Raw genomic sequence first — 25,784 nt, 5'->3', positions numbered from 1 at the left:
CCCTCTCATCTCCCTGTCCTTAGCCAAGCAGAAACTGGAGGACCGTCTAGCGGCCGCAGCCAGGGAGAAGCTGGCCCAGGCATCTAAGGAGTCCAAGGAGAAACAGCTACAGGCGGAGAGGAAGAGGAAGGCAGCGCTCTTTCTACAGACCCTCCGCGGCCCCTTTGCTGGGGAGCCTGAGGCCAAAAGAGCTCAGCTAGATTCAACTGCACATCTTGAGGTAGGTGAATGGTTTTTAAAGATTGATCAGTATTAAAGATGTGACCGAATAACCATTTAACCTTTAACAATACAATCAGTTAACCAGTTAAAATATTATTGATGACCTCAAGACTATGTCAATGGAATTTGCTTTCAGTATAGCGTTTTATTTGCTCAGTTTCAGTCTAATAAAATCAGGGAAATAATAATAAAACAACAGCAACATCACATGCAGAAACAAACCGTTCGCGAACCACATACAGCCTAATTTTATCTTATGTGACCGACCCGAATCAGTAAAACCTATCTGCCACAGTTTCTCATCAGGCTGATGTTGGCCAAAGCCAAAGTCTGCGCACACGATTTCTGCAGCCTTCAGCATGCATGTCTTCATAAACTCTAATGGCTTTGATGCTAATGTTATATTATTTGCAATAGCTAGCTTTCACAGCTGCGTTGCTAGTCTGTCAGCTACGACTCAAAAGAGACTGCTGTTTCCTCAGACCTGCCAACAATTTATTTACCTTTTCTGTACTCAGTTGTTATAGCAACTTCTTGTATTTTTCTTTCCTAGAGCACTAAAAGGAGCAGTCAACACACAGAGCACACTGGCTTTCCATTTACATATGTGAAGAATGTGGGCTGTATGTTTAACACCCTGCTGGTACAAACAAATATTTTGAACTGGCATGCATTCAGACTACACAGTCCTGTCAGCCATTTAACATTACCTGCCACTCTGTGCTGTTTAATTTCGACACAAACTTATAGATTTTTCTGCTACAATCACAGCATTTTGCTCTACACTCCTTAATATAAACAATATAAACAATCTGGGTGAAAGTTAGGCTATTTTTGGTAAGATGTAACATTCACACCTTCTAAGTCGTCATCGTGGATAAATAAGCATAATATCCTTGTTACCTGAGGTTAGTGTTTTTCAATTGCAGTCAAATCTCTGGTCATTATAAATCTTCAGTATATAGAAAATGACATTTACTGCAGCTGGTTCAGTAACCTTATACTATAACAACAACAACAACATCTTGATAGCAGATGGCTTACCGTGTTTCCTTTTCTATGATGGTACATTATTGATTATCTGCAAATGAAGTCGCAGGCTCCTACAGCTGTTAGAACCTGTCTGTGTGTGGCTGTATTGATAGCAGTTTTCAGTTTATGTTACCATGCAATGATAGATTAAGAAATCAATGTCTGTTTGCTCAGGGAATATAAGGTACTATAGTCACACATACGTGAATGCTGGGAAACGACACACATTCAAAGGTCAACTATATGCAGCAGATAACGTATATCACACAATGTTATTGAGCTGAATCTGTGCTGTTGCTCAGCTAAGACTTTAGGACCTGTCTGTTACAGCAATTGCAATCAGTCATTGCTAAAAGCAGGTGGGATTTGTATGCCGAAAGAATCTATCACAACATAATATGAGGCCTAGTATCTTTTCCTTGATGCGTACAAGTTTTTGATTGTTTTTTTTTTTTTGAAGCTATGAAAATAAATTTGTGTTCATATACGTTTTTTTAACACCTTACTGTTGCATTGTATTGACTGTTGTATAACAGTAACTTGTGGTAAATAAATAAATATTTATCAATGGAGGAATTATAGTTATCTAAATAATCCATTCCAGTAATTATCAAGATAACCTTGGCAATGGAAATCATAATGTAAAATTATCAAGTCAGCACATGCTCAGAGCACTTTGTTTTATCGTGCATTTTTTTGGATCCATGGCATTATGGGAGGACCTCTGAGGAATGGCTGCAAAATCAAATGTGTTGCCTCACTACATTGCATTCTGTCCTGGGGTGAAACGATGAAGCAGACAGTAACATTGACGATGACATTAAAAGGTTTAAGCGCAATTGAATTGGGTTCTATCAGAAGGGGCATGAATGGGTACAGAATCAATGCTAAAAATTAGATAAAAAGCACAGTGTAAGCATGTGTAATGATTTGATGACGATAAGCACTTTGAAGAACAAATGTTACCTAAATTTAGAGCAAGTGAAGGGAGATCAAAACAGCTTTTGAGTAGCGTTCGCTGGCAGTTAAGTCAGGATGCCAGTGAGAGTTGCAGTAAAACACTCTTGATCTCGCAAGAACATTTTGTAAGTCCATGCTGTATTTTTAGAAGGCTAGAAAACAGGATGGTGCAATAGTACATGCATGTTGGGGCTTTAGATACTGTAGGTTTGAGGACCAATGTGAATGCAAATGCCATGTCTTTGTAGAGTTGGCAGAATGCGCTGACTCGGATCTGTTGATGTAAGCTCACCATGTTCCCCATAGTGCTCTTTATGTTGTTTATATGACAGCACTGTAGAAGCTACAGTAGAGTAAGCTGTCATGAGTAAACAGAACCTGGTGAATAAGCTTCACAGGCCTGGCCTTCTTTGCCTTTTGTAAATGACTCTTTCAGTGATGTGATTCTATAACTTTGCTATGTCTTTGTACATTTTGTCTTATCGTGAAGCGTGACCAATATGGTGTCAGTGTGGCACAGTCTTAAAGGGGATTTCCACTGATTTTACACTGTTTACATGTCTTGGGGAGTGCAAAAAAGTTGTATAAAGCCAAAGGGAGCCGAGCAAAATCTTATAAATTGCCTCAAATGATCTCACTGGAGTAAGTGTCAACGTGCTCACCAGACCTCTGTAGATGTCTCCTCATGTCTGCTTGAGGTTCCAGGTTACATTACCCACAAGCACAGCATACCTGGAGCTCTTGAAGTACGGGTAATGAAGGCATCAGAATCAAGAATGCATAGAATAAAAAATTAAAAAAAACCTCTACTGCATTCAGGGTTTTTTCTGCATTATAAATTTGGAGGCAGCCGCCTCTTCTGGAATCTTGATTGAAAATCGATATCTATGGAAGCTCAGTGGCGATGTTTTCAACTCGGTTCAACTCGACCGCAGCAGAAGGGGTGCGTTTGTTTTTAGCTCCGGGCCGCAAAATGACATTGTCGCGCTGCTTTTTTAATAAGAAGATATAATTCATAATTCAAATATAATATAAAAAGGTATTCAAATGTTAATATTGACTGAACAAAACGTGAAAGTATCATAAACGTGAGTCACAGATCTAATTTTCTGAAATAATCCGTTTGGATTAGTTTGGACTCATTTTGTGCACATAACGTTAGTTCAGTATTCAGTGGCTGGGCACTTCATGTACGTATTACTTGACGAGCGTGGATGTTTCGGCTCTCGTGCACACGCACGTACGGCTCAACCCAAAGTTGAAAAAACTCTGACTGCATTGATTCTGATAATGGTTATTTGAGCTGTCCATTGTAAATCAATGGAGCACTCTTTCAAACCTTTTTCAGTCATGGACTTTGCTGGCTTCATCATCTTTCTATCAAAGCAATGATTATTTGTCAGTCAGGCATAGGTGACTTTTACATAAATATTTAAGTGATCACTCAGACATTACAGGACAGACACAGAAAGAGCCCCAGTGCTCAACAGGGGAGTGGTGGCACCGTTGAGAACAACAGTTAATTGGAGAATAATAATATGAAGGAATAAGGGTGTTCTCAGCTCTCACCGGCTGCAATAAGTGATGGATTTTCAGATGTAATTTGCAATTAAAGCCTTAATTAATGACCATTTTGAGTATAAGGGAGGCTAGCCCGCTTCTCACTGTGAATCTCCTTTACATTGTCTCATCAATTTCCTTATTAATTAGAGAGTTTCCGCTGCCTAGCTTATTTTATAATGTCAGACAGTGCACAGGCATAGAATGAAAAAGAGTAAAGTTAAGTCCTCGATTCCTACCTGATCATATGCTGTATGTAATCCAAAAATATAGGGAGTGCTGGTCTGATTGTTATTGTGACTGTATGAGCTTTTTGTTGTTTGTTAGACTAATTTAACATGAGAAGAATCTCCTAAATGTAAAATTGTCAAATTCACAGTTTTTCCTAGTTAATTAAATGCCTTTTTTTATGTTAATCTGGTATTGAATTTAGACCTGTGCCTTGAGTATGATACAGAAATGTAGTCCAACCCAGTAAGGTTGCCGTTATTTTCTTCATATATATTGTTGTATTAAATATAGGGCTGGGTATTGGCACTACCACAAAATAACCCACTACGAAGTAGAAACTTCTCCAGTCAAACGATACCTGCATTAGATCCTTTTTGTACCCAGATCTAGAATAAATTTACTTTTTGTATGTTTTTGTCCTTAGCCAACATACAGGCGTTCTTTGAAGTCCGTGGTGTTGCAAAGTCAAGCTGGGTGTATTTTTAAGCATGCTGAGAGGCTACTTTCAATTAAAATATTCTATTAGTATCGGTATTACTTAAAGGGTATTGGTATAAGTACTTAGTACTAGTTTACTTACTATCGTAAGTAAAACAATACCCACTCCTAATTATATATTTTTTATGTATTATTATTTTCCTCTATATTGAGAGAATGTTACTCCTGTGTGTTCTCTCTCTCTCTCCTGCTCTTAACCCAGGACTGCAACTTTTTTTATTGTTACTCCTTGGACTGTCCAAACTTCCGTATCTTGCCAGAGCAGGTGTGAGAGGGCAGACATTTTCTCATCCTGGCATTGGGATAAGCTTCCCATGTCAGCCCTAATTTTAAACCAAACCTCGCTTCCTATCATTTCATTATCTCTCCCTTAGCCCAGACACCAGATAGTGTGCAAACAGAAAGGTGTAATAAATATTCTTCTTCTCTACTAAGATACGTATTGATTGTCTTTTGTCGTAAGCACTTTCTCTTTGTTTCCTGTCTGTACTTCTTTACCTCATTTGCCTCCTGCTTTCATCTTCTTTCATCATCATCCTTTCACTCTGTACTTCTTTCTGTCCCTCCTGTCTCTCTTTTTATGCTCCACCCATTTCCAATTTTAGCAGATGGGTAAGAAGTGGGGTGATTGAATTGCAGAGATTAAAGTCACAGCTCATTCATTTCCATTTCTGTCTTCCATGTTCATCACTTATCACTCGGATATTCACATAATTCATGTTAATGTTAGCATTTAAAGTATGCCATTTGATGTCTTCCAGTACAACTGATGCATACATATGTAATATGGATGACCCCAGCAGTGCTCTAAGACCTAACCCTGGAAGATAAAATCTGACCTTGGAAGATTTAGTGTCATGGTTAATCCACTGATGGCCTTAAACTGTCCTTTCAGTGTGAATACAGCAGCAGCCCAATCTAATATTAGCAGACGGACCCACATTGGAGTAATTAGAGGCACTTTGCAGCTGACAGTTGTATCTCGACGTGCAGCCAGAGGGCTGCACTCTGTTGTGTAGCCCACACTTTTTAATCAGCTGAGTAAGGCTTTTTTTCAGGTAAGAATATAAGTAATAATTTCCCAAGAGAGTAAGGGACTCTAACGTAGCCTGAGCCAGCCTGTTTATATACCATAAATTAAGCACAGATAAGAATTTTTTTTTTTTTTTATCATGTTGAATGTTTCTAAACAAAGTATGTGAATGTGACAATAAATATTTACTTTTACACATACAGGAATAGCTGGGGAACACCCAAATTAATTAAAAACTGTATAATGACATAAGAAAAGAGTACAGTGTTATGTTCTCTACAAGAGAACAGAGAGAAAGTATTCCTCAGCTTCTCCGCTGAAGCTGGTTAACCTGTCAGTCATATCAAGTGAAAGTAATGTTATTTTTTTCTAGTCTTTCCATTACCATCTGAGTTGTATCACCCTGTAACATTGACAGCGATTGACATGGGGCTATTGCATAAATAATCGGTAATATATACAAAGCCAACCTTGTGCACCTGCTTCCCAGGAAGTGGGCGGGCCTCCATATTGATTTTACGCAGATGTACAGAGAGATCAAGCATTTGGGAAGTCATTCAGTGTCCCTATTGTCAAAGAGGCAGACTGATCGTTTAATATAATCAATACATTGTTGTGTTTTTATCCAATTAAAAAGACAGGGTCCAGCATCCAAACATGTCTGGGATGCTAATTTATAAATATTTTTTTCAGACCAAAAGCCATCTCTAGTTAACTGATCATCATTCGTTAACCAGCAAGTAGATAAGTCCCTGCTAACCTATCCAGGAGGCTCAGACGTACTTTCTGCGGTTTAGCTGAAAGTATTAACCTGTCAAAATTGTTATTGTCCGTTTACAGTTAGAACATTGAATTGTCTATTGTGTCTATCAAAACAATGCCTTCCTTGATATTTTTGCTCTTTGTCCTATTCTTCCTATATGTATTTATAGATGCAAGAAGCCCTGTCTGTCCTATCTGACCCTGCGCCTCTTCAAATGTCCTCTGCACCACCAGCTTATCTTCAGGATCAAAGACCCACCGTGGAGAACAAAGGATCCTATCGCAGTAGGGAGGCCCCGTCCTCCTCATCCTCCCACACTACTTCCAGAGGAGCAGCAAGAGACCGAGACAGAGAGAGAGATCGAGATAAAGACAGAGACCGAGAAAGGGACCGAGACCGTCAAAGAGACCGAAATAGAGATAGGGATAGGGATAGAGACAGAGACAGAGACAGAGACAGGAACAGGAACAAAGGGAAGGAGAAAGACAAAAAGAAGAAAAAACACAAGAAGAGGTCAAGATCAAGATCAAGATCGAGGTCGAAGACCAAACACTCCCTTCCTAGTTCCTATAGGAGAGGTGGCAGATCCCGGTAAGACTGTGTTCTCATTCAAAACCGTCAGTGTCAGGGCTGCGGATCTCTCTCTTTTATTTCTTTTTTATGTTAGTCCCATTGAGATCACTGATCTCTTTTACAAGGGAGACCTGGCCAAGACAGCAGCAATACAGTTACAGTATAAAAATCAGACAACAAATGGTTAGCCAGATAAATATTACTTATTTAAAACACTTGCATACAGAGAGCCTGGATTCCAGAGTGTTCACCAGATCTTTAAAATCAGTCAAGGGTACAAGGTTTTGAAGATGTAGTACAGTATGAAGATTGTTCCAAGCAACTCCTTTCATACATTTGGAACAACCAGTTGCAGAATATTCATTGAGCAGGGATCGCAACCTCCATGGTTTCCAAATTAAAAGATAAGATAAATAAAGAGGAATTTTACCCAGAATGGCCTTATAGATAAGCACCCGTGACTGCATATTAAGTATCCAACAATTCAATTTGATTTTGATTCAAGGTGCTATGATTGGATTACACAAACCTATTTTCTCACTAAGAATATTTCGTGTGAACTTGTTCGATTCAGCAAGATAAATTAGTATTTTGTCCTGACAGTGCTCAGTGCAACTGTCCAGTCCACATCTGCATGGGCCTCAATACAGACACAGCACCTTGGTAGGAACTGACTGAGGGCGCACTCGCACTGTCCATCCGTACCGTGCCCCATGCTTTAGGGTACTTGTCTCACACTGGTCAAATGAACTAGACTTTAGCCGTGAAGCGTGCTTGGGCGTGGTACAGATGGACAGTGTGAGTGTGCCATAAGTGGGCAAAAACCAACACATGCACTGCATATTCTCATGGTGTATGCATTGCAAGTCACAGGGATGAGTCAAGAAAACAAAGTAAAAAAAAAGCACTTTCCCTGGATAGATAGTTACTTACCTAGTTGGAGTAGCTGTGATTTGTATATCCGCTGTTCAAGGTATGAGACATTTAATGTGTCAGGCTGAGGACATAATGATTAATCACCCCATGTTTTATATTCCACTTCAGTTGAACCTTTAGTGCACCCTTGTAAACTTGAATGGAAAATAATGCATTCTTTCCATTTCCTGTTATGTATTTCTCTTTTCATACTTAAGAGGATGAAAAAGGGTAAATGTGAAATGAATTAATGAAAGAAACGATGGGTTAAAAGAGGACAAAAGCAGAGATACGGATGAATAAAAGAATGTATGAAAAAAACATTTGAAGAAAGAATGAACTCAAAAGTTGAGGGTTGAGATGAAGTGGTCATAGATAGAGTTGGGCTGCTTTGTTTATCTGCCAGAGGCCAATATTGACCCGACAGCTTTGTTTAGACACCGCAGGACAGGCTGACATTAACCTGGCTGTCCGTTCTTGGCTTTGTTTTTAGGGGGATCAGTTCATTCTCTAACCCCCCCAACTAGCCAGTGGAGAAAGTTAATCTAGTCCTGCCCTTTATGCAAAGAAATCTGCGAAGGGAATTCATCACTATCCATAAATATTTAATGCTGTTTTCTTTTCAGACTAGTTTAGAAAAACAGTATTTCCATATTTAGTCCATGTGATATAATGTGTGTTAAAGTAATTCGCAGAATTCAGATGTTTTTGTCTTGTGGCCTAGTTCCATTGTATAAGACTGTATTTAACTGCCTAAATGTGAGTTTTGACATATTCACGTCATCCAGTAGTCTAATAAATTCACTTAAAACCTTGGCTACTCTTGGCTTCAAGTTCCTTTAAAAAACATTAATTTCTTCCTCTTGCACATTACTTCTGTCATTGTGTTATCAGTCTCTTTTCACCATCGTCTTTTCTTTTCCTTCATTTCAAATGCATCACCTCATCTACCAAGCTCCGTCTTGTTTGTAATTTAATGCCATCTCACCATCTTACAATGTCTTTGTCCACCTGTCTGGCCAGATCCCGCTCACACTCCCCGGGGAGAAGGGACAGGAGGGGCCCCTCATCAGAGAAGAGACGTGAAGAGCGGGAGCGGGAGCGCTATCATCCCAGCAGCAGCTCCAGCATGCCTAGGGGGCTTTCAAGATCCAGGTAAATCTAACAGCAGGTGTCATCAGTCTGTGGTGAAATGAAGAAACATCAGTCTCCACATACAGCTGTTTATTTTATCACTGAAAACATCAATTATTACACCTGTCAAGGCATAGGGGTGCACTAACCTTCCGACAATAAGGAAACAGTCTGGATAGTATAGCGTGTGTATGGTTACTAAACATGGAGCAATGTTTTAGATTGCGTCTAGAGTAGATTTAGCCAACATACCTACAAGACAGACATTTAATCCCCAAATGACCACTGATGGAAACTGCAATGGGCAGCTTGTACTTGCATGAATTTAAAGTAGGGTTCTGCTGAATACATACGCACTGTTCACACAGCATTCCATGCCCTTGATATATTGTGTATTGTGTGGTGTTACTGCCTGAATCTGAAATGGTTTAGTTCTCTTCCCTTTTTACTTTTGTCTCCCAGCTCCCCTCCTGAAAAAAGGAAGAGCTCTTTGTCATCCTCAGGACAGATGCAAATTGTGGGTTCCTCTCTATCCCCATATTCCTCACCCAGCAGAGTTTTGTCCCCATCAGCTAGCCCCACTTCCAGCCTGACCCACTCCAGGTAACCCTCTACGAACCTGTCAATCAATCAGATGAGCACTTAGATTTATTTCACAGGTATAACCAAAAGTCTCTTCACAAAAGAAACAAAAGGTTGACGAGAGAACTTAAAGTCGACATCTGAGAAGATTGATAGAATTTACACGCCTTTTGTTGTTAATGTCCCCGTGAAACATAAGCTGGAGCGTTTTTAGCGTTTGTACTGTGTCGAAGTGTCCAGTGAAACATAATATTTGAGTGGTGGGCAGTAATAAGATTGATTTAAATCAAATACTTTGCTTCGATTGGTCCGCCAAAAAGAGCTGAGTTGGGCCAAGAGTTGAGCATGGTATGGGAGCAGGGGACTGACAGATCCATTTACACACATCCAACACACACACACACACACACACACACACACACACACACACACACACACACACACACACACACACACACACACACACACACACACACACACACACACACACACACACACACCAAGGAAGAGGACGAGGGACAGATGAGGCGGACTTTGAACCGGTGCTGTATCGGCGCACTCTGGCCCGGCCTCCAAGTCCCATTATGCCACCAGCGGCCCTGAGCTCCTCATTCACCCACTGGCAAAAGTCACAATATAATTGCTCGAGATCAAATGACCTCCTCTTCGACACACAGTGACACGATGTCAGCCGATAGCCTCCCGAAATAGACCTCAGCCACGCTGTTTTGGAAATTAAAATGACATTTCATACTGTAACCCCAGATTCTATGAATATTCCGTTAAGTCTGTTTTGTACCTAAGATAGCGTTGCGTTCATCAAACACAAAAGGCCTAAAATCATTGCAAGTAAAACAGACTTTGAAAATTTGAAAAATAAAGCATGAATCAAACCTGTCTAGGTATAAGCTAAGCAGCCACAGTCTAACACACTGCTAGAATTAGCCTCAGTCTCTTAACATGATTTTAAGTATGTAGCCGTCATAGTTTAAAATTAGTTTTCTATTTTAAAGGGAGTGAACTGGAAAAACTAAGTCAGTTATTTTAAACCATCTCATAGAGCTAACTTTAGCTTAATAAGCTAAGTCACTACAGCTAAATAAAAAAAACACTTGTCCTTCCAACTGTCCAAATCTATAGACATCGACTCGAAATTAAAATTCTATTATCTACCTCTGTCTGAAATTAAGCAGCCATAAAATGGCTTGTCAGTTAGCAACAGCAACTAAGAGGTATTGGGCTTAGCAACCAGTTTTTTAATGTATGTGTTGGATTCTTACTGCATTGCTTTCCCATCCACAATTTAGGAGACTGCTTTAGAATGATCAGTTTATGTAGCTTGCCATCATTAAACAGCAGTGTAATTTAAAAAGATGTGCCAAATTCAACTGTGATGCTTGCGCTGTGAATATGAAATGGAAGTGTGTAAAACAAAGCTTGGTACTTGTCGGAGGTGTCCAAGGAATTGTAAATCCGGTATGGATGGGAAAGATTTGACCTAAATCTAAAGAGCTCATGATACGATGGTTTTAAGTCCACATTTTTCAGCTTCAAGGTTGTAAGGCACAAAGGCACTCATGGCAATCTCTTCTGTGGTCTTGTGGCTGTTGGTCTGCTGTTTAAAGTGTTATGTTCAACAATTAATGCTGCATACATTAACTATTGCATATTTAGAGGGCAAAATGTAGGGCTCTATGGACTGCAGAATTAACTTGAAGCTAAATCTCTTCCCAAATTCCCCTGCCTCTCTGTTCCCAAACAAAATGTACTACCCACTGTACTTTGGGAGCTGAAGTAGGGCAAGCCAATTGCAACATGAGCAAAGCATTCCTTCTGTATGCGCCAACAAAGAAATCAGTCGAGTGTTCAAACATGACAAGTGAAACGGTACCTAGTAGGGATGTTAAAAAATAACTAGCATCTCTTTTATCGTGATAAAAAAGTGAAATAATAATTTTAAATATTTATGTATTTGTAAATGGTAAATGGACTTGTACTTATATAGCGCCTTTCTAGTCTTCTGACTACTCAAGGCGCTTTCACACTACTTGTCAAATTCACCCATTCACACAGATGGCAGTGGATCTTCATACCATCTAATGTAACCATTTACACCACTTTTACACACCCATACACAGCACGGGAAGCAATTCGGGGTTCAGTGTCTTGCCCAAGGACACTTTGACATGCGGACCTGGGGAGCTAGGGATCGAACCGCCGATCTCTCGAATGGAGGACAACCCACTATTACTGATCCACAGCCGTAGAAATATGTAATTTAACACAGCTGTAAGGTGCTAGAAAAGCTCAAAAATGGACCTTGAAAGTGCTTAAACTTGACCTTGGAAAAGGTGTACGAACCCTGCTAACAAGATAAAAATAATTGTGATGACATTTTATATCCAAGATGTCAAAGGTCTCTTCACTGTAGCATCATAATGTTTCCGTCTATTATTCAAAACCATAACACTCAACTGTGGCGACTGTTAAGATCTTCTGTGCTGCCGGGTTGAAGATGTGAAGCATCCACATTTTTTCCCAAGAAAACCACTTAATACCTTTTGTTTAATCCATTCCAATCTTTTTTACATATATTATATAAGTCTGGACACACATGGAAGCAACTTGACTGGTTGACGGAGGAAAAGGACCACAAGGTGTTAATTCTCGTTGTTACCTAATCTAGCAGTGTACTTTGAAGAAAGTAGCTGTGTGCAGAGAGTTGCTGTAGAGTTGTGTTGAGTTTTGTAGAGTGAACAGAGGAGGTGATTAGTAGAGGGCTTAAGTAGAGCTTGCTATCAATTCATAAAAAATAACATAAGAAAGCTGTAAAGTAAACAGGTTGATGGAAAGGAACAAAGAAATGCTGCTCTTCATATTTCTTTCATCAGTGTTAATTCACGCAGCTCTCAAATCACACATTGAAGCAATATGTATAAAACTAAGAAAAAATGCTTTTAATTCATCTTTAGTTAAGTTCCTCTTGAGGGGGGTAGCATTTAAACAAATCTTTCGAATAATGTTCTGCTAACTGGCTGTAGGTGGGAGGGTAGACGTGTTAGCAGAATAGAAAAAAATGTTTATGGTTTGAACTTTTGAAAAGTTTGAAAGCATACACCTTATTAAATGCAAGGATCAATCGAGCCGGAGGGAGAAAAGCCAAGCCTTTGTTGAGGATGGACGGTGAGGTTTACACCTGAGATGCTGCTCACAGTCCGTTCTTGTGGCATCGGGAGCGGCAGAGGTTTGGATAAGTCTCCTGTTTCCTCGTGTGCATCTACATTGTCAGGAGCAGCCTTGAAATTTAAAAAAAGAAAAAAAAAGGCTTCGAGGCCAGCAGTGTTGAGTTGCCACGCCAGAGATCCACTAAGGAGTCTATTTCACTAGCAGTAGTTGATGCTAATCTCTTTTTTGGTCCATGCCAGTCATATTGAGTGCCACCAACAAATATTAGCTATTCTTATTGAAAGCTCTTAATATAGACTTCAGATGTCGTCTTTCAGGATCCTATCATGCATTAGCTTTTGTAAATCACTTACACACACTGAGTGATCACAAAAATAGAAACCCCCGTGGGCCACATGTAATGCATAACAATAGCCCTGCCATATCTTATATAAGGAAAACGGTTGTTTTCCAACCAGAGACTTTATCATAATTTCCAATTTTGGTCATCGTACCCATCAGTTTTTACGTTTCACTGTCTGAAAGAGGGAATTAAGTCTGGAAGAATCATGAATAAAAACACGAGATATGAAAGAAGCTGCAACGGCATTTTTAGAGGTTATGAAAGATTTATTTCTGGATGAATGATACGGTAGACTCCTTTCTCTGTTTATCCGCTATTTTCTCTGTTTATCCACTATTTTCTCCCAAAGTTTCCAAAAACAAGCTGCTAGATTTTGAAGACACATTCTATGCGGTTGGCAAATCAATACCAATGAATTTTTAACTGTTCATTTCTGTAACTGCTTCAAGGAAATCTTCGGCAACTAGTGAACAGAAGTTGTTTTGGAATCTTTGATTTTATGGAACCCAGAACGTTTAAAAAAGCGTGATGTTTTCCCCAAAGCATTGGTGAATGATGACATCCCATTGAAATATGCGTTGCTCGTCAAACACAAATTCTCCTTTTTGTGCAGGGACAGTTTGCTCGCAAGTAATTTCATAAACTACAATTTCATGCTTAAAAATGCAATATGCTTTTTAAAGTCCAACAACAATGTGCTTGTCCAACAACATCCAACTTCACAAGCATATGAGCCAGGAAATGCTCTTTGTTAAGGCGAGAATGCTTTTTTTTTTCTCTTATTCTTGAATGTTGTCTGTTGTACGTCTTAATCATCTGTCATTTCAGGGAGCTCAATTATTATAGGTGCAACATGAGCAGAACCATCCCAGAAGGCGACTGGCATGTTTAAAACAAATGTGTTTTACTTTCTACAAGGGCTGGAACTAGAGCAGTGTACCATTATAATCCCAAGTTATGTATTTAACTTTTTCAGTGGACTGAAACTGGAATCAACAGCAGGCTTTTCTGCATTTTTTTTGTCCTGGACTGTTCAGTCAACTCGATGCGCCTGCTATTTCTTCTCAGAAAACTCTTGATGAATTATGAAATGTTAGATGGTAGAGACATAAAAATGCTTTGGACAGAACCATGGAGTTCAATCTGAGGCCTGTGACTTCGGCACTTTTGCTGTTAGTCTGCGTCTGTCATTGTCCACGTGTTGGTTTTGGTTCTGGGTGGATATTTTAGTTTTTATACATGTCACATACAATTCCGCTTTCACCTCTCTGTCTTTTCCCTCTCCCCTGTTTTTTTTACAGCTCTTGATGTCTGTCCAACTTTGAACATTTCAGAAGATACCATGAATATTGTATGGCCTCTGCTGTTAACGTGATTGTCTCTCTCTCTCTCTCTCCCCCCTTCTCTTTACAGGGGTGGTTCTCTGGAGAAAGACAAGGCAGTGGCCTCATCCATAGTATCCTCTGTTCAGTCCAAAATAACTCAGGTATTGTTCTTTGCTTTTATCCCAAACATATCCTCTACTGAACTTTACAGCCTACTGGATACAAGCACTGAGTGTTGTTTTTGCGTCATGCACAGAGGAAGGATGGAAAGTGCTGCCTTGTTTTTGTCTAGGATCGTCTTGGGAGGAACATTTCCAAAATGAATTTGTTAAATATCTACATATTCTGCTCTATCTACTCTGTTTGTACATGTTTGTGCATTATATTTTATTAAGCTTAATTTGTTTGAGCCTTGAAGAACTATCGATCTTATCGTAAGATGTAGAATTTGTGTAGCGGTACATAGAGTATTTCTCACCTGCGTTTTGTAGATTATCTCTATCTGCACTCAAACAGCTTTACAACACCAACGAGCATTCACCCATTCACACACACGCACACACATTCATACAATGGTATTAGAGACTACCATGCAGGATGCCAACCTGCTAAACAGGAGCAATAAACATTCACACACACAGCCATCAGGAGCAACAGGAGGGCTCAGTATCGAACCACCGACCTTCTGATTAGTGGAAGACAAGCTCTTTCTCCTGAGACACAGCAGCCTGTAATCACTGTCAATATGAGGAACTCTAACACATTACACCTGCAGTAAAACATCCTTTGTGAGTTTGAGCTTGACAGTTAATCATTGAACTTTGAAACAGCAGCTGTCAACTCGAGGTCCACTTACTTGCTTGTTCTGTGTCGACTGAATCCCACGGTCCTCATCAGCAGGTGCCCTAGACCTGTGGCTTCACAAATTGTCCATGGTTCTGTGTACCTTTTCCAACTCTTAATCCATGGTAACTTAAAAGTGGAGCCTAGCATTTCATTCTAGACCTTCACCAACCCAGCAGTTGACAATACTTTGAGATTGAGAGATATCGAGATTGATTTTGTCAAGTCTTTGTGCAGCTTAAAGTGTAATCAGCTGGATTTTGAAAGGTATTTTGTCTACCTTTACAGACGCACATGCTATCATTTCTTTACAAAAGTTTGCATGCTACAACTGCAGCAACTTATCCAAGCCGAAAATGCACTTCCACCCCCTGTACCCCTTCTGGGATCATAGCCAAGAATTTAGGACAAGAGAGGCTAAATATCAGTTGATGCCAGTTGAGCGGCAGACAAAGGCAGAGACCTTAGTGAACCTACTCCTGACATAAACCATCTCTTTGGATTTCACCTCTCTGCAGAGGAAGGAGGCAGAGCTAATGTGCTGTCTTCCAGCATGTGTAAAATTCTGAAAAAAAGAGAGGGTTACCACTTCTCAGCTACTGGAGGTAAAGTTCAGTAAGTTTTACCTCCAAAACTTAAAATGTATTAGTCACCCGTTCCTCTTCACAGAAGCAAAACATCCTGTGAGACATTGGGTTGGCAAAAGCTTCAGTATTTATAATCTAGTTTTGCCTCCTTGGCTGTTTTTTCCACTCTGACCTTCAAACAGCTATAATCAATATGTGGTCACATATCGCCAATTAATGTGCCTTTAATTGTCATTATTATTCATATTTTATTCTCTTAAGTCGATAAAATTTCGGAAAATTTTCTTTGCTGCTCTGATAACCGTGTGAAAGGGGTCGCTCGTACTGATGAATCTACGGAGATTTATTACCGGAATCTGCTGCTCCCTGCGGCTTTACAGAGCTTTATAGTCTCACCTCATTGTTAAGCTGTCTAACGAGCAACTTTACTGTTGTGGCACCAAAAACAGAGCTGAAAGAGAGTGAATTGTCCGGTGGGCAGAGACATGACTCCAAATGAAAGCTAATGTTGCTCTGTAAATGGTGTCAACACATCTGATAAGCAACTGTTAGCTCATCATTTGCCATGATATGTCTGTAGGTGTTTTTACACTGGACACCAAGCTGCCTTTTTGCCGGCCTGGTCCGCGTATTCAGACAGATCGTGGAAAACTGCCAGCCTTATTTAGCTCCCCAATGTGCCAGCTTGGACTGTACACATATTGGTGGCTTGATTTCCATGCAAATAGTTTGTGCGGTGTCGATGACGTGAACTGTTGTGCGAACCACAATTAGGTGTTTTAAAACCAGTAAACTGATCACATCATTACTTCAACCGTGACACCAAAATATCGACAGTAGACACTGCACATAACCAGTTTTTAACCTATTTAAAACCTCTTGTATTTTTCATTGTTGTTTTGAAAATAGCACTAGTGTTACAGGGCTAACTTCTTCTGACGTACATTTTGTACATCACACGTGCTTCACGTCACATCACGTTTAGGACTATCCCAGAAAGCCGGCTTTTGGGAAAAAAAGTAATATTATGGCTTGGTATCACAAGGAAAAGAAAACAAATTGAAGCCTTTGCCTGGCCGCCAATGTGACGGCTTTCCTGTATAAAAACACCGTGTGATGTGTTCAACTATAAAAAAACACAAAAATTATTATTCGTCATTTACTTGATGACTACCACTGTTGTCAACGGCTAGACTTTGGCCTCCTGTTGAGTGTTAAAGACAGCGGAGACATTTTCTTCCATAAAATTACAGCAATCACACTCCAGGCGCTGCATGTAGCCACTTGCTCACAGTCGGTACCGACTGTCAGAATGACGATGCTTAGTGCAATGTATTTGCCACATCCGCTCGTGACACATTAAATGTAGTTAAGCGATGGGCTGTGTCTGTGTTTTGTTTATCCATGGAGCATAGTGTTCCTTATTTGGGTGTTAGAGCTTAAGATAAAAGGAATTCTATGTGTGAATAAGTGGTACACACGCATTACTCACAACCTCACACAAACTTTACCAATACATTCTGACCGCGGTACGCGTTTTCCCTGTTCCACCCATTTTAAAATTACAATGTCCAATTTATGGCTGTTTGTCATGCTGCTTTCAGAAATGCACTTTCATAAAATGCCTGCACACGCACCAGCACTGAAAGAAAATGTAGATAGGTGTGAAGCTATGCGATGAATGGAAGATGGCAAGAAAAGAAGATTTATTTTTAAAAAGAAACCTTTCTGTTCCCTAATAGAACTTTTGTCTCATGGCTTTCTTTTAAATGAGTAAAAAGGGTTCAGTGTGTTGTCTGTTCAAGGCCATTTTCACTTCAATCAGATATCATTAAGACAAATAGCCACGTCCTGTGTTCTTTTCCATTTACTGGTTATGTTTTAGATTTATTTTTGTCTGGCTTGCTTCTCCCCACCAGCACTTAAAAGCAGTATGTGCTATACTGATCATTTACTTAATTTTGAAAAATCCCATGAGAGAGATTTCAAAAATCAATTACCATAATTTGTCAAAAGCCTTCGATCAAGTTCAAGATGAAAGACATTCCCAGAACTTAAACTATTTGTGCTTCATTACGGTTTCATCTTAGATCACTATCTTTGATAAATAGTCCTGAAATGTCAAATGTAACTTAATTTCTACTTGCATGAAGTGGTGTAATATTTTGACGTATTGATTCTCACTAGAGCAGTGTCCGTTTGGGGTGTGCTGGCTCGGCCTCTGGTATTGCTGCTTGCAGCTTTCTGGAGAACCGCTCAGTCAAACAACTTCACATTCGACACTGCGCTTCCTTGAGTCCTGAGCAATACACCTGCCATGCCATATTCCTCGTTTGCTAGCAGCTAGCTGTTTGGGACCAGGCTTTTTTTTAGATTATTACAATCTAGCTGGCGAGCAGTTCGTCAACTGCTTCAATCTTCTTTTCAAATTAATTTGATGGCTCCATGAGTTTATTTTTATTTTTAACAGCAAAGTCAAAACCCAAAAGACAGCCTGGTGAAGACATGTACACGTCAGTCTGCAGAGCCACGAAGCTGTGCCCCTGCTGCTGCTACTCATTTAATCAAAATGTATTCAGATTAAACATGTCGTGTGTCCATATTGCACCACCTTCGACACAAAGCACATGGTCCCCAGTAATAAACTCCCCAAATGTGAAGATCGACTGGACGGTTCTCAAGATTTAAATGCACATGCACGCAAACACACACACACACACAGCTTCCTTGTAGTAGTTGGATGCAACATGTGTGCAACTACAGGTATTATAGGGGCCATATTAGCCTCAATTTCAGGTTCAACTTGTATTGTTGTTTTGAGTAGAAAAATGTTTACTTCTTAAATATTCAAAAAATATTTTCCTTATTCTGTCTTGATATACCTTTATTCTCAGTTTTTGCGCCTATCTCTTTAAGAACCCCTCCCGAAAAATCCTAGTCTGCTCTGATTGGTTATCATTTCTGGGTCCCATCTACACTCTTGGTTTATCTGCGGTCATTATGGCAGGGGAATGACTGTAACGGCAATGTAGCGAAACCTTTTACCTTTAGTATTGTTGTGACATCACAACCGTACAGAAGTCTTGACTGCTGCTTTAACTGTTTCTGAATACGGCTGTGTGCATTTCTCTTTGGATTGAGCGTTTTCGCACCTCAACCTGCTTGATAATACGAAAAGACATAGAACTCTCAATGTTTACAATAGGGCTCTGTTAAAGGCGGAGAGTAGAGTGTGGTGTGTTTGAATAGACAGTAAATGTGAACTGTAGCCTCTATAGTATGTAGTAACTCGATTGTTAAGCACTGAAAGTATAAAACTTGTGTTGTAGGAACAGTTATACCTACATGAAAACCAATATTGAACTGAATAGAGAGAATGCAGTCAAGGCCACAATCCAAGAAGCAGTGGGACTGAAGTTAATGGAGGTCAATAGAGTATGAATGGAGAGGCAACACTGGCTATTCTGTGAACACTGGTACAACTTTGGAAACACAGAATTTGGAAGCCTTTCTCCTCTGGCCATGGGCCACTGTGTTTGTGTATGTGTGTGTGTGGGTGGGAGAGAGTCATAGTGTGTCTCAGTGTCCGGTGTTTACACACCAGATATACCACATATACAAAACCCCACATCTCTTGATGCTTCAATAAAAACTTTTTTCTCTGACATAACCAAACACAACTTCCTCTATGGCTTCATTTGAACATACCAACGCAAGCAAGCTCATGGAAACACGCTGTTTGCTGCTGTTGCAACATGCACAGATTCACAGCCACTAACTACTCATACCCCATCTGTGATGTTTTACAAACACATATTGAATAATTCAGAACATCCTCATCTGCCTAATGGTCTCCTCTTCCCTGAGGGTGCCTGGTTGCTATTCGCCTCAACCCCATCCCTCATCTTCCTCCTGTTTGCCTTTGTTCCTCAGTCTTCTCTCTTTCTCTGCTTTACATTTGTTGTGGTGTGTTGAGTGAAACATGCTTTGTTCCTTTTGAGAGTAGCTTCTAGACCTGCGCTCTTTTATTTTAACATTGTAGTATTTTTTATTTTTTTTTGGCTCTCTAACAGCCTCTGTCTTCTTTTGTTTAACGAAATGGCAAGGTCCAATCTATGTTGTCTTCAAGCCATAATAGCAGATAAGAGAACAAAAAAAACTTATTGCGCGTGTGCGTGTGCGTGTGCGTGTGCGTGTGTGTGTGTGTGTGTGTGTGTGTGTGTCAGTGATGTATTTGTAACATTAAACAGTTTTGAAATATACTGTTGTATTTATGTTTCATAAAATACTGGATTAAAGTAGGAATATTTAGGCTAACACTCAATGCATTGTTAATTGGAAATCTTCATTGTAAGGGGGCTTCATCCTTTTTCTGTTGTGTAACCAGATGGCTATTGTGTGTGATGTGTGTGACAGCTGTAATGTAATTTGTGATCATCTATTAATGTGATAAAGTCTCTGCTGCACTTTATATTTGTCAAGAGGAGAATTCAACTGTAGTTTGAGCAACTTTCCATTCAGTTGTTTATTGTGCGTGTGTGTGCGTGAGAGTTGATACACTTGGGTTTAGAGAGAATCAGGCTTTTAAGTGATTTGATATGACAGCTCCTTCCCTCTGTGATTACAGCTGTTAATTTTTCTCATCCGTCAGGAGAGCTCAAGGGTGGATATTTGTCCATGCATGTATGAATCACTCTCGGGATGCAAATTAACACCTCCTACTCAGCAATGCAAGCATTTTCCACCTGGTCAGCAAAATTAACATTTCTACCTAAAGAGAGAAAGACTGGGATTTGGCATTTTGGCTGCTACCTACTTGCTACAGTCTTCTTTTATATTGCTCTATTTAGCCCTTTTTTCTACAAATTCTAGTTTTTGTTCCTGTTTACATAATATACTTGGAGCCACTGATGTGGAACTGCAAATAAAACTGCTTAAAACATTTCCACAGTTTGCCTTCATGTAACCAAATTCCGCTCAAACCATAAACAGTATAAAAAATGTAGGTAGCCTCTCCGCTGGGGCCTGTTCTCTACACTTGATACAATCATATTCGCCTCTGGGAGCCGCCATCTTGTCCGATTTTGACTCCTCCCCATTTCCTCTAACCAAAAAAGGGCATTGATGTGACGATTGGGAGAAGAAGATACGGCCGTCTGGCTGACAGAATTAGGAATTAGCCAAATTAGCTACACCTGCCGGGAGCTATTCTAACAGAACACTTTACTAGATAAACGGGAGTGGGAGTCCCGTGTCTCTAGCAGAGATTACACCAGCTCCGGGAGTAAAGTGCAGGCAGCATTAATGATCTCTGATTTAAACTGATATTCAACACAGTACCATGCCCATAGACTGTAAAACACCGACCCTCACGGCCCGAATCCTCCCTGTGCTCCAGATTAGCATCTAGCGTATGTGCCATAGATAGCAGGCTGTATTGCAAGTCATGGTGCAAGTGCAGCTATTTAATTAGCATAACAAAGCTATCGTAACACGGTGTGTTCCTAAACCATATGTTTGTACAGTCGATCGAAGAGCAAACCATCTTGTCACTCATAGTAACACCACCACACGAATAACCGCAGTCGAGGTCGAGATGACAGAGCTAGCATGCTAATCCTGACAACTAGCCTCCGAGGAGAAGTGAGGGACAGAAGCTAGCTGTCACTCAAGAGGCCGCACCCCTAATGATTCATAAACTTTAACTTCCTATAACATAAAAAAACAGCCTAAATAGGTTTAATCATGCTGTGAAAAACATCCTGTTTAACATGGGGGTCAATGAGGAACTGTCTCGTCAATCTTGTCCCTTTGCCTACAGATAATACATTCATATGCAGATATCTGTTTCTAGGGAGGGAGGAGGTGCTGTATCTGAATTCTCAGTGCTTACAGCGTTTCACTCTGTACTTAAAATAAGTCATGTTTTTAATGATGTATTAAGGAATACCTGATGACTCAAGGGCAGGTAGAACACTTCAAAACAAGTCCTAATTTAACAACTGCACATTAACCTTAAAACATGGGAGGTGGCTCATGGTGGTAAAACAAAACAAACTGCAGACTGGTTGATTCCCAGTGAGAACAGAATTGATAGCAACTATTTCACATAATAATAATAATAATAGTAAAAATAATTACATGAACGTTTCTTTGTCAATTACAAAATAAGGTAATTTGCTCATAGCTTTTCTCTCAATACTGTCAAGCATTTTGATCCCAGACTCAGTTTTTCATTGCAGAGCAATTGGATTTCTTCATTGCAGTTCTTTATTATGGTTGCAGAGGGATCAATAGACAGATTTAAGTCCAACCAAAGCAGATGATGAATATATTGGTGCAGGATTTGGAGCCACTGTTGGCTTAAACGACACACAATCTAATGTAAATGTCCTTCAGGCTCTCATCAAGCAGGCGGTTGCCTTTACGCCCCATTGGTATTGTTATTCCCACTGGTGTATAACTAAATTTAGCTGTCTTGACATTTGGCACACCCACATCCCTGTCTTATCCAATGACAAATAATGTGTGGAGACGTGTAGTACATTAAACTCATCCCTCTCCCTGTCTCTCTGTTTTTCAGGATCTGATGGCCAAAGTGCGAGCAATGCTTGCCACCTCCAAGACCTTCCAATCTTCGAATTCTTAAAGCGGGCGTGGACTATTGCTGTCTACAACAACCTCGGCCAATCACCGAGCGGCATTCTCCGACTTCCTGGAAATTTTTTTGGCCCGGATCGGTTTCATCTCCCTGTGTTCATCCTTGATTTATGATTTGATCTTGATTTGTGCGCCGGCAGATTCAGTTTGGCTATGTTACCTCTTCTGCAGTATTGTAAGAGTGATGAAAAGGCACTCACAAAGCTGAAATATCTGGCGTCACACTTGACCTGGAAAAAAAACCCCAGCTCATCAGCTTGGAGATCATGTCAACAGTTGACATATTTTGGTGCAAATGTGGAAATAAATCCATGTTATTTTGCATCCTTTTTTAAAAACACTATTTTCTCCCACGTGGTGACAGTCATCTTCTCTTCTGCATTACATAAAGCTGCTGGAGGTCTGTATTCTCTCCTTCTATGAAGGGTTGTGTTGTTTTGATAAGTTCAATTCTCTCCTCCCTCATCTCCTATTCTCTGCTATTGTTTTCCCTCTTATTTCCGCCCCCAGCGGTCTTTGCTCTTCAGCAACTTGCACGTCTGCTTGAGAAGACTTTTTCATTTTCTACTCTGTCCCTCAGCTCCAGTGCGTGGCCTCCTACTTCTGTTCCTGGTTTGTACTGTAACGGAATTTAATGCAGCAACTTTCTAATCCAAAGTGTCAATAAAGTTTCAATTATGATTTACTTATGGTTATGATTTACTTTTTTTTTCCTTCCTTTATTGTTAAAGCTGTTAAATAATTGAAAGCCTTTAGAACAACAGACTCAGCCATCCTCCTAGTCATCCTTTTCACCTTCCTTCATTTCCGACACACTGATAAGATTGAAGAAATTATGTTTACTACTCTACACTGAAAACCTTCTCCTCTATTGACTATTGAGTTTAGTGTCACAGCAACATTGCTGATAAACCTGACAAACAACTGTAGATCACCAGATACCTTTCAGGTATCTGCTGCTGAGATGATACTTTTACACTTATTTTTGCATCATCATCTGCAGCTAAACCAGCATAGAGAAATAGTTGGTTTGTAGACTGGTACAAGCTTATGCCAAAAACAGAACTGCTTGGGCCTATTGATCGGTCAATGTATCATCTAACATTGGGTATCGGAACTCAATACTTTAAGGTCAGTCCGAAATAACCTAGTACCAAGTAATATCAAAACTTCTCAAGTGAAACGATACCTGTATTCAATCATTTTTGTATCTTGTTCTCGTAGATAAACTATACCCAACCCTAGTACTGGGCATCTGTAGGAATGCTCACCCAACTTTTGCAATGCACCATACAGTATGTATTGTTAACTAAGCGTTCCTGAGGTGCTTCAGTTAGTTTAGGACAAAATTAAAAGGGGTGTCACGATTCTCCAAATCCATGATTTGATAAGACTTTGGAGTTTAAGGTTTGTGTGTGTGTGGGTTTAAGTTCAATTTAAACCTTTTTTTTTATCTCATCACTGACTTTTATGCCATTGCTAGACTACTATAGGCACTAAGCAATATCTTCAAATACATATTTGGCATATGAAGAGGAAAGTAAATACACAGACTCGAACATCACATATAACAAAGGACTGGGAGACCAGATGAAGTGTACTTTTCTGAACACCATCAAATTAGCTGATGACCAACCATACAGTTGTGACAGCGAATGACTTGCCTGAAACTAAGACGTCTCTCATTAAAAACAGTCTTCACTTCAGAGGAGCTTCAGTGAAAGTAGTCAGGAGCCTTAAGTTCCTCTACCCTGCATTTGACACTGAAAATAACAAAGAAGGCACAACAACTACTCACCCTAAGGAAATTCAATGCACTCCTGCCCTTAACACCTTTTTATAGATTCAACATCAAAAGCATCCCAACTGCTCCTCTAACCCGAAGGCACTAAAGAGGGTAGTTCCCACCTCCTCTCATGGCAGCAATAGTCAAAGTTCTCCCCCCTTCTCCATCAGGGAAACTCTACAGAAACATTAAGACTCGCACCAACAAAGTCAAGAGCTGCTTCAAGCCTCAGGCCACGAGAATGGTGAATATTCTAACCCTGCTGATACACATAAACAGCTGACACAAACAGTGGGCTCCTTTTTGTTTGGTTTTGTTTCACATTATTTTCCCACACTATATTCAGTAGGTGATATGAGGGGGGTGCCACTTCTCCTCTCCATCCCCTAGTAGCAGAGAAAGTGCAGGGGCAGAGGGGTTGTTTAGTTGAATATGTAAGTTTCACTCTGCCTGACTCGATTTGATTTTATCTGACTGAGGTTTGTGCAAGTTTGAATCTGTAGCCCCGACCATGACTCTGAAATATCAGTAGCGTAACTGTATTGATAAATCCATTTCAACGTCCTCGTTGCTCAAGTTGCAGATGCATTTTTCCCTTCTTTCAGTTTCATCTTCGAATCCCGTGGGTCATTCATGGGGTTGTTCGCTAGTCACAGGTAAGCAAAACAAACTGAATCCGTCCCTCCATTAAAAATTAACAAATCACCTACTGACTTTTTGTCAGTACCCTACAGTACTTGGCTAGTTAGAATTTCATTGTTACATGTACACCATTTCATACAGCAGCAGGGCCTGAAGTTACCTTTTTTAGCCAGCAGCCACCTGCCACAGTGTTTTTTACCAGCCAAGCCGGCAGGTAGATTGACAGTTTCCCCCGCCAATCACAAAAGTTATCCGCATTTGGCATGTGGGCGGGTGCCAATTTCTTGCCCTGTACAGCAGTATACTTAATTTAACACAGCTCCTCAAATCATTTCCACTAATAACAGCACTAAGGCCTAGTCCACACGAAAACGAGTATTTTTGAAACAGAACTTTTATGGCCCCCTGGTTAAAAAAAAAATCCCGTCCCCACCACTGGTGTGATAAAAATATCTCCGTCCACATAAAACTGCAAAATCCGCCTCAAACAATTTCATGCACATGCCAAAGCAGTAGGTGACGATAGCACTACTAACACTCACTCGTCACTCAGCTCTCGTCTTCAACCGCTTATCCTGGGTCGGGTAGCGGGGGCAGCAGCTCTAGCAGGGGACCCCAAACTTCCCTTTCCCGGGCCACATTAACCAGCTCAAACACTCTAGGACTCCTAACAAGAAGGCCTTTTTAGCCAATCACAAGGCTGGAAAAAACTTACCGGAAAAACAACAATGGTGAACCGAGGCAGGACAGATTCCTTCGTGTGGACTGACAGTGAGAGACACACAACTGCTGCATACGAACAGCCTGAATATAGGCGTACGCCACTTTCCGCGCATGAAAACAAACATGATGGGAGAATGTGTGCCATATTGTATAATGATGCCTCTCATATAAATAGCATCATAGTAC

General features: G+C 40.2%; 1 protein-coding gene across 2 annotated transcripts in view; it reads left to right on the top strand.

Annotated features, from left to right (window-relative positions):
* The window catches only part of sfswap (splicing factor SWAP), a 51,759-nt gene extending 28,705 nt beyond the window's left edge, over positions 1–23,054 (top strand). The window contains exons 14-19 of one of the 2 annotated variants that reach the window (XM_083930050.1): positions 24–220; positions 6,469–6,890; positions 8,811–8,942; positions 9,384–9,524; positions 14,446–14,518; positions 22,371–23,054. In XM_083930050.1, the coding sequence (XP_083786176.1) occupies positions 24–220; positions 6,469–6,890; positions 8,811–8,942; positions 9,384–9,524; positions 14,446–14,518; positions 22,371–22,436 (1,031 nt within the window). In that variant the 3' untranslated portion in view covers positions 22,437–23,054. The remainder of the gene's footprint in view (positions 1–23; positions 221–6,468; positions 6,891–8,810; positions 8,943–9,383; positions 9,525–14,445; positions 14,519–22,370) is intronic. The other variant, XM_083930051.1, reaches the window with a different exon arrangement.
* Positions 23,055–25,784: the final 2,730 nt, after the last annotated feature.

The sequence above is a fragment of the Echiichthys vipera genome (assembly GCF_963691815.1).
Source record: "Echiichthys vipera genome assembly, chromosome: 16".
Taxonomy (NCBI): Eukaryota; Metazoa; Chordata; class Actinopteri; order Perciformes; family Trachinidae; genus Echiichthys; species Echiichthys vipera.
Note: the sequence above shows the minus strand (reverse complement) of the source record. Positions and strands in the feature narration are given on the sequence as shown.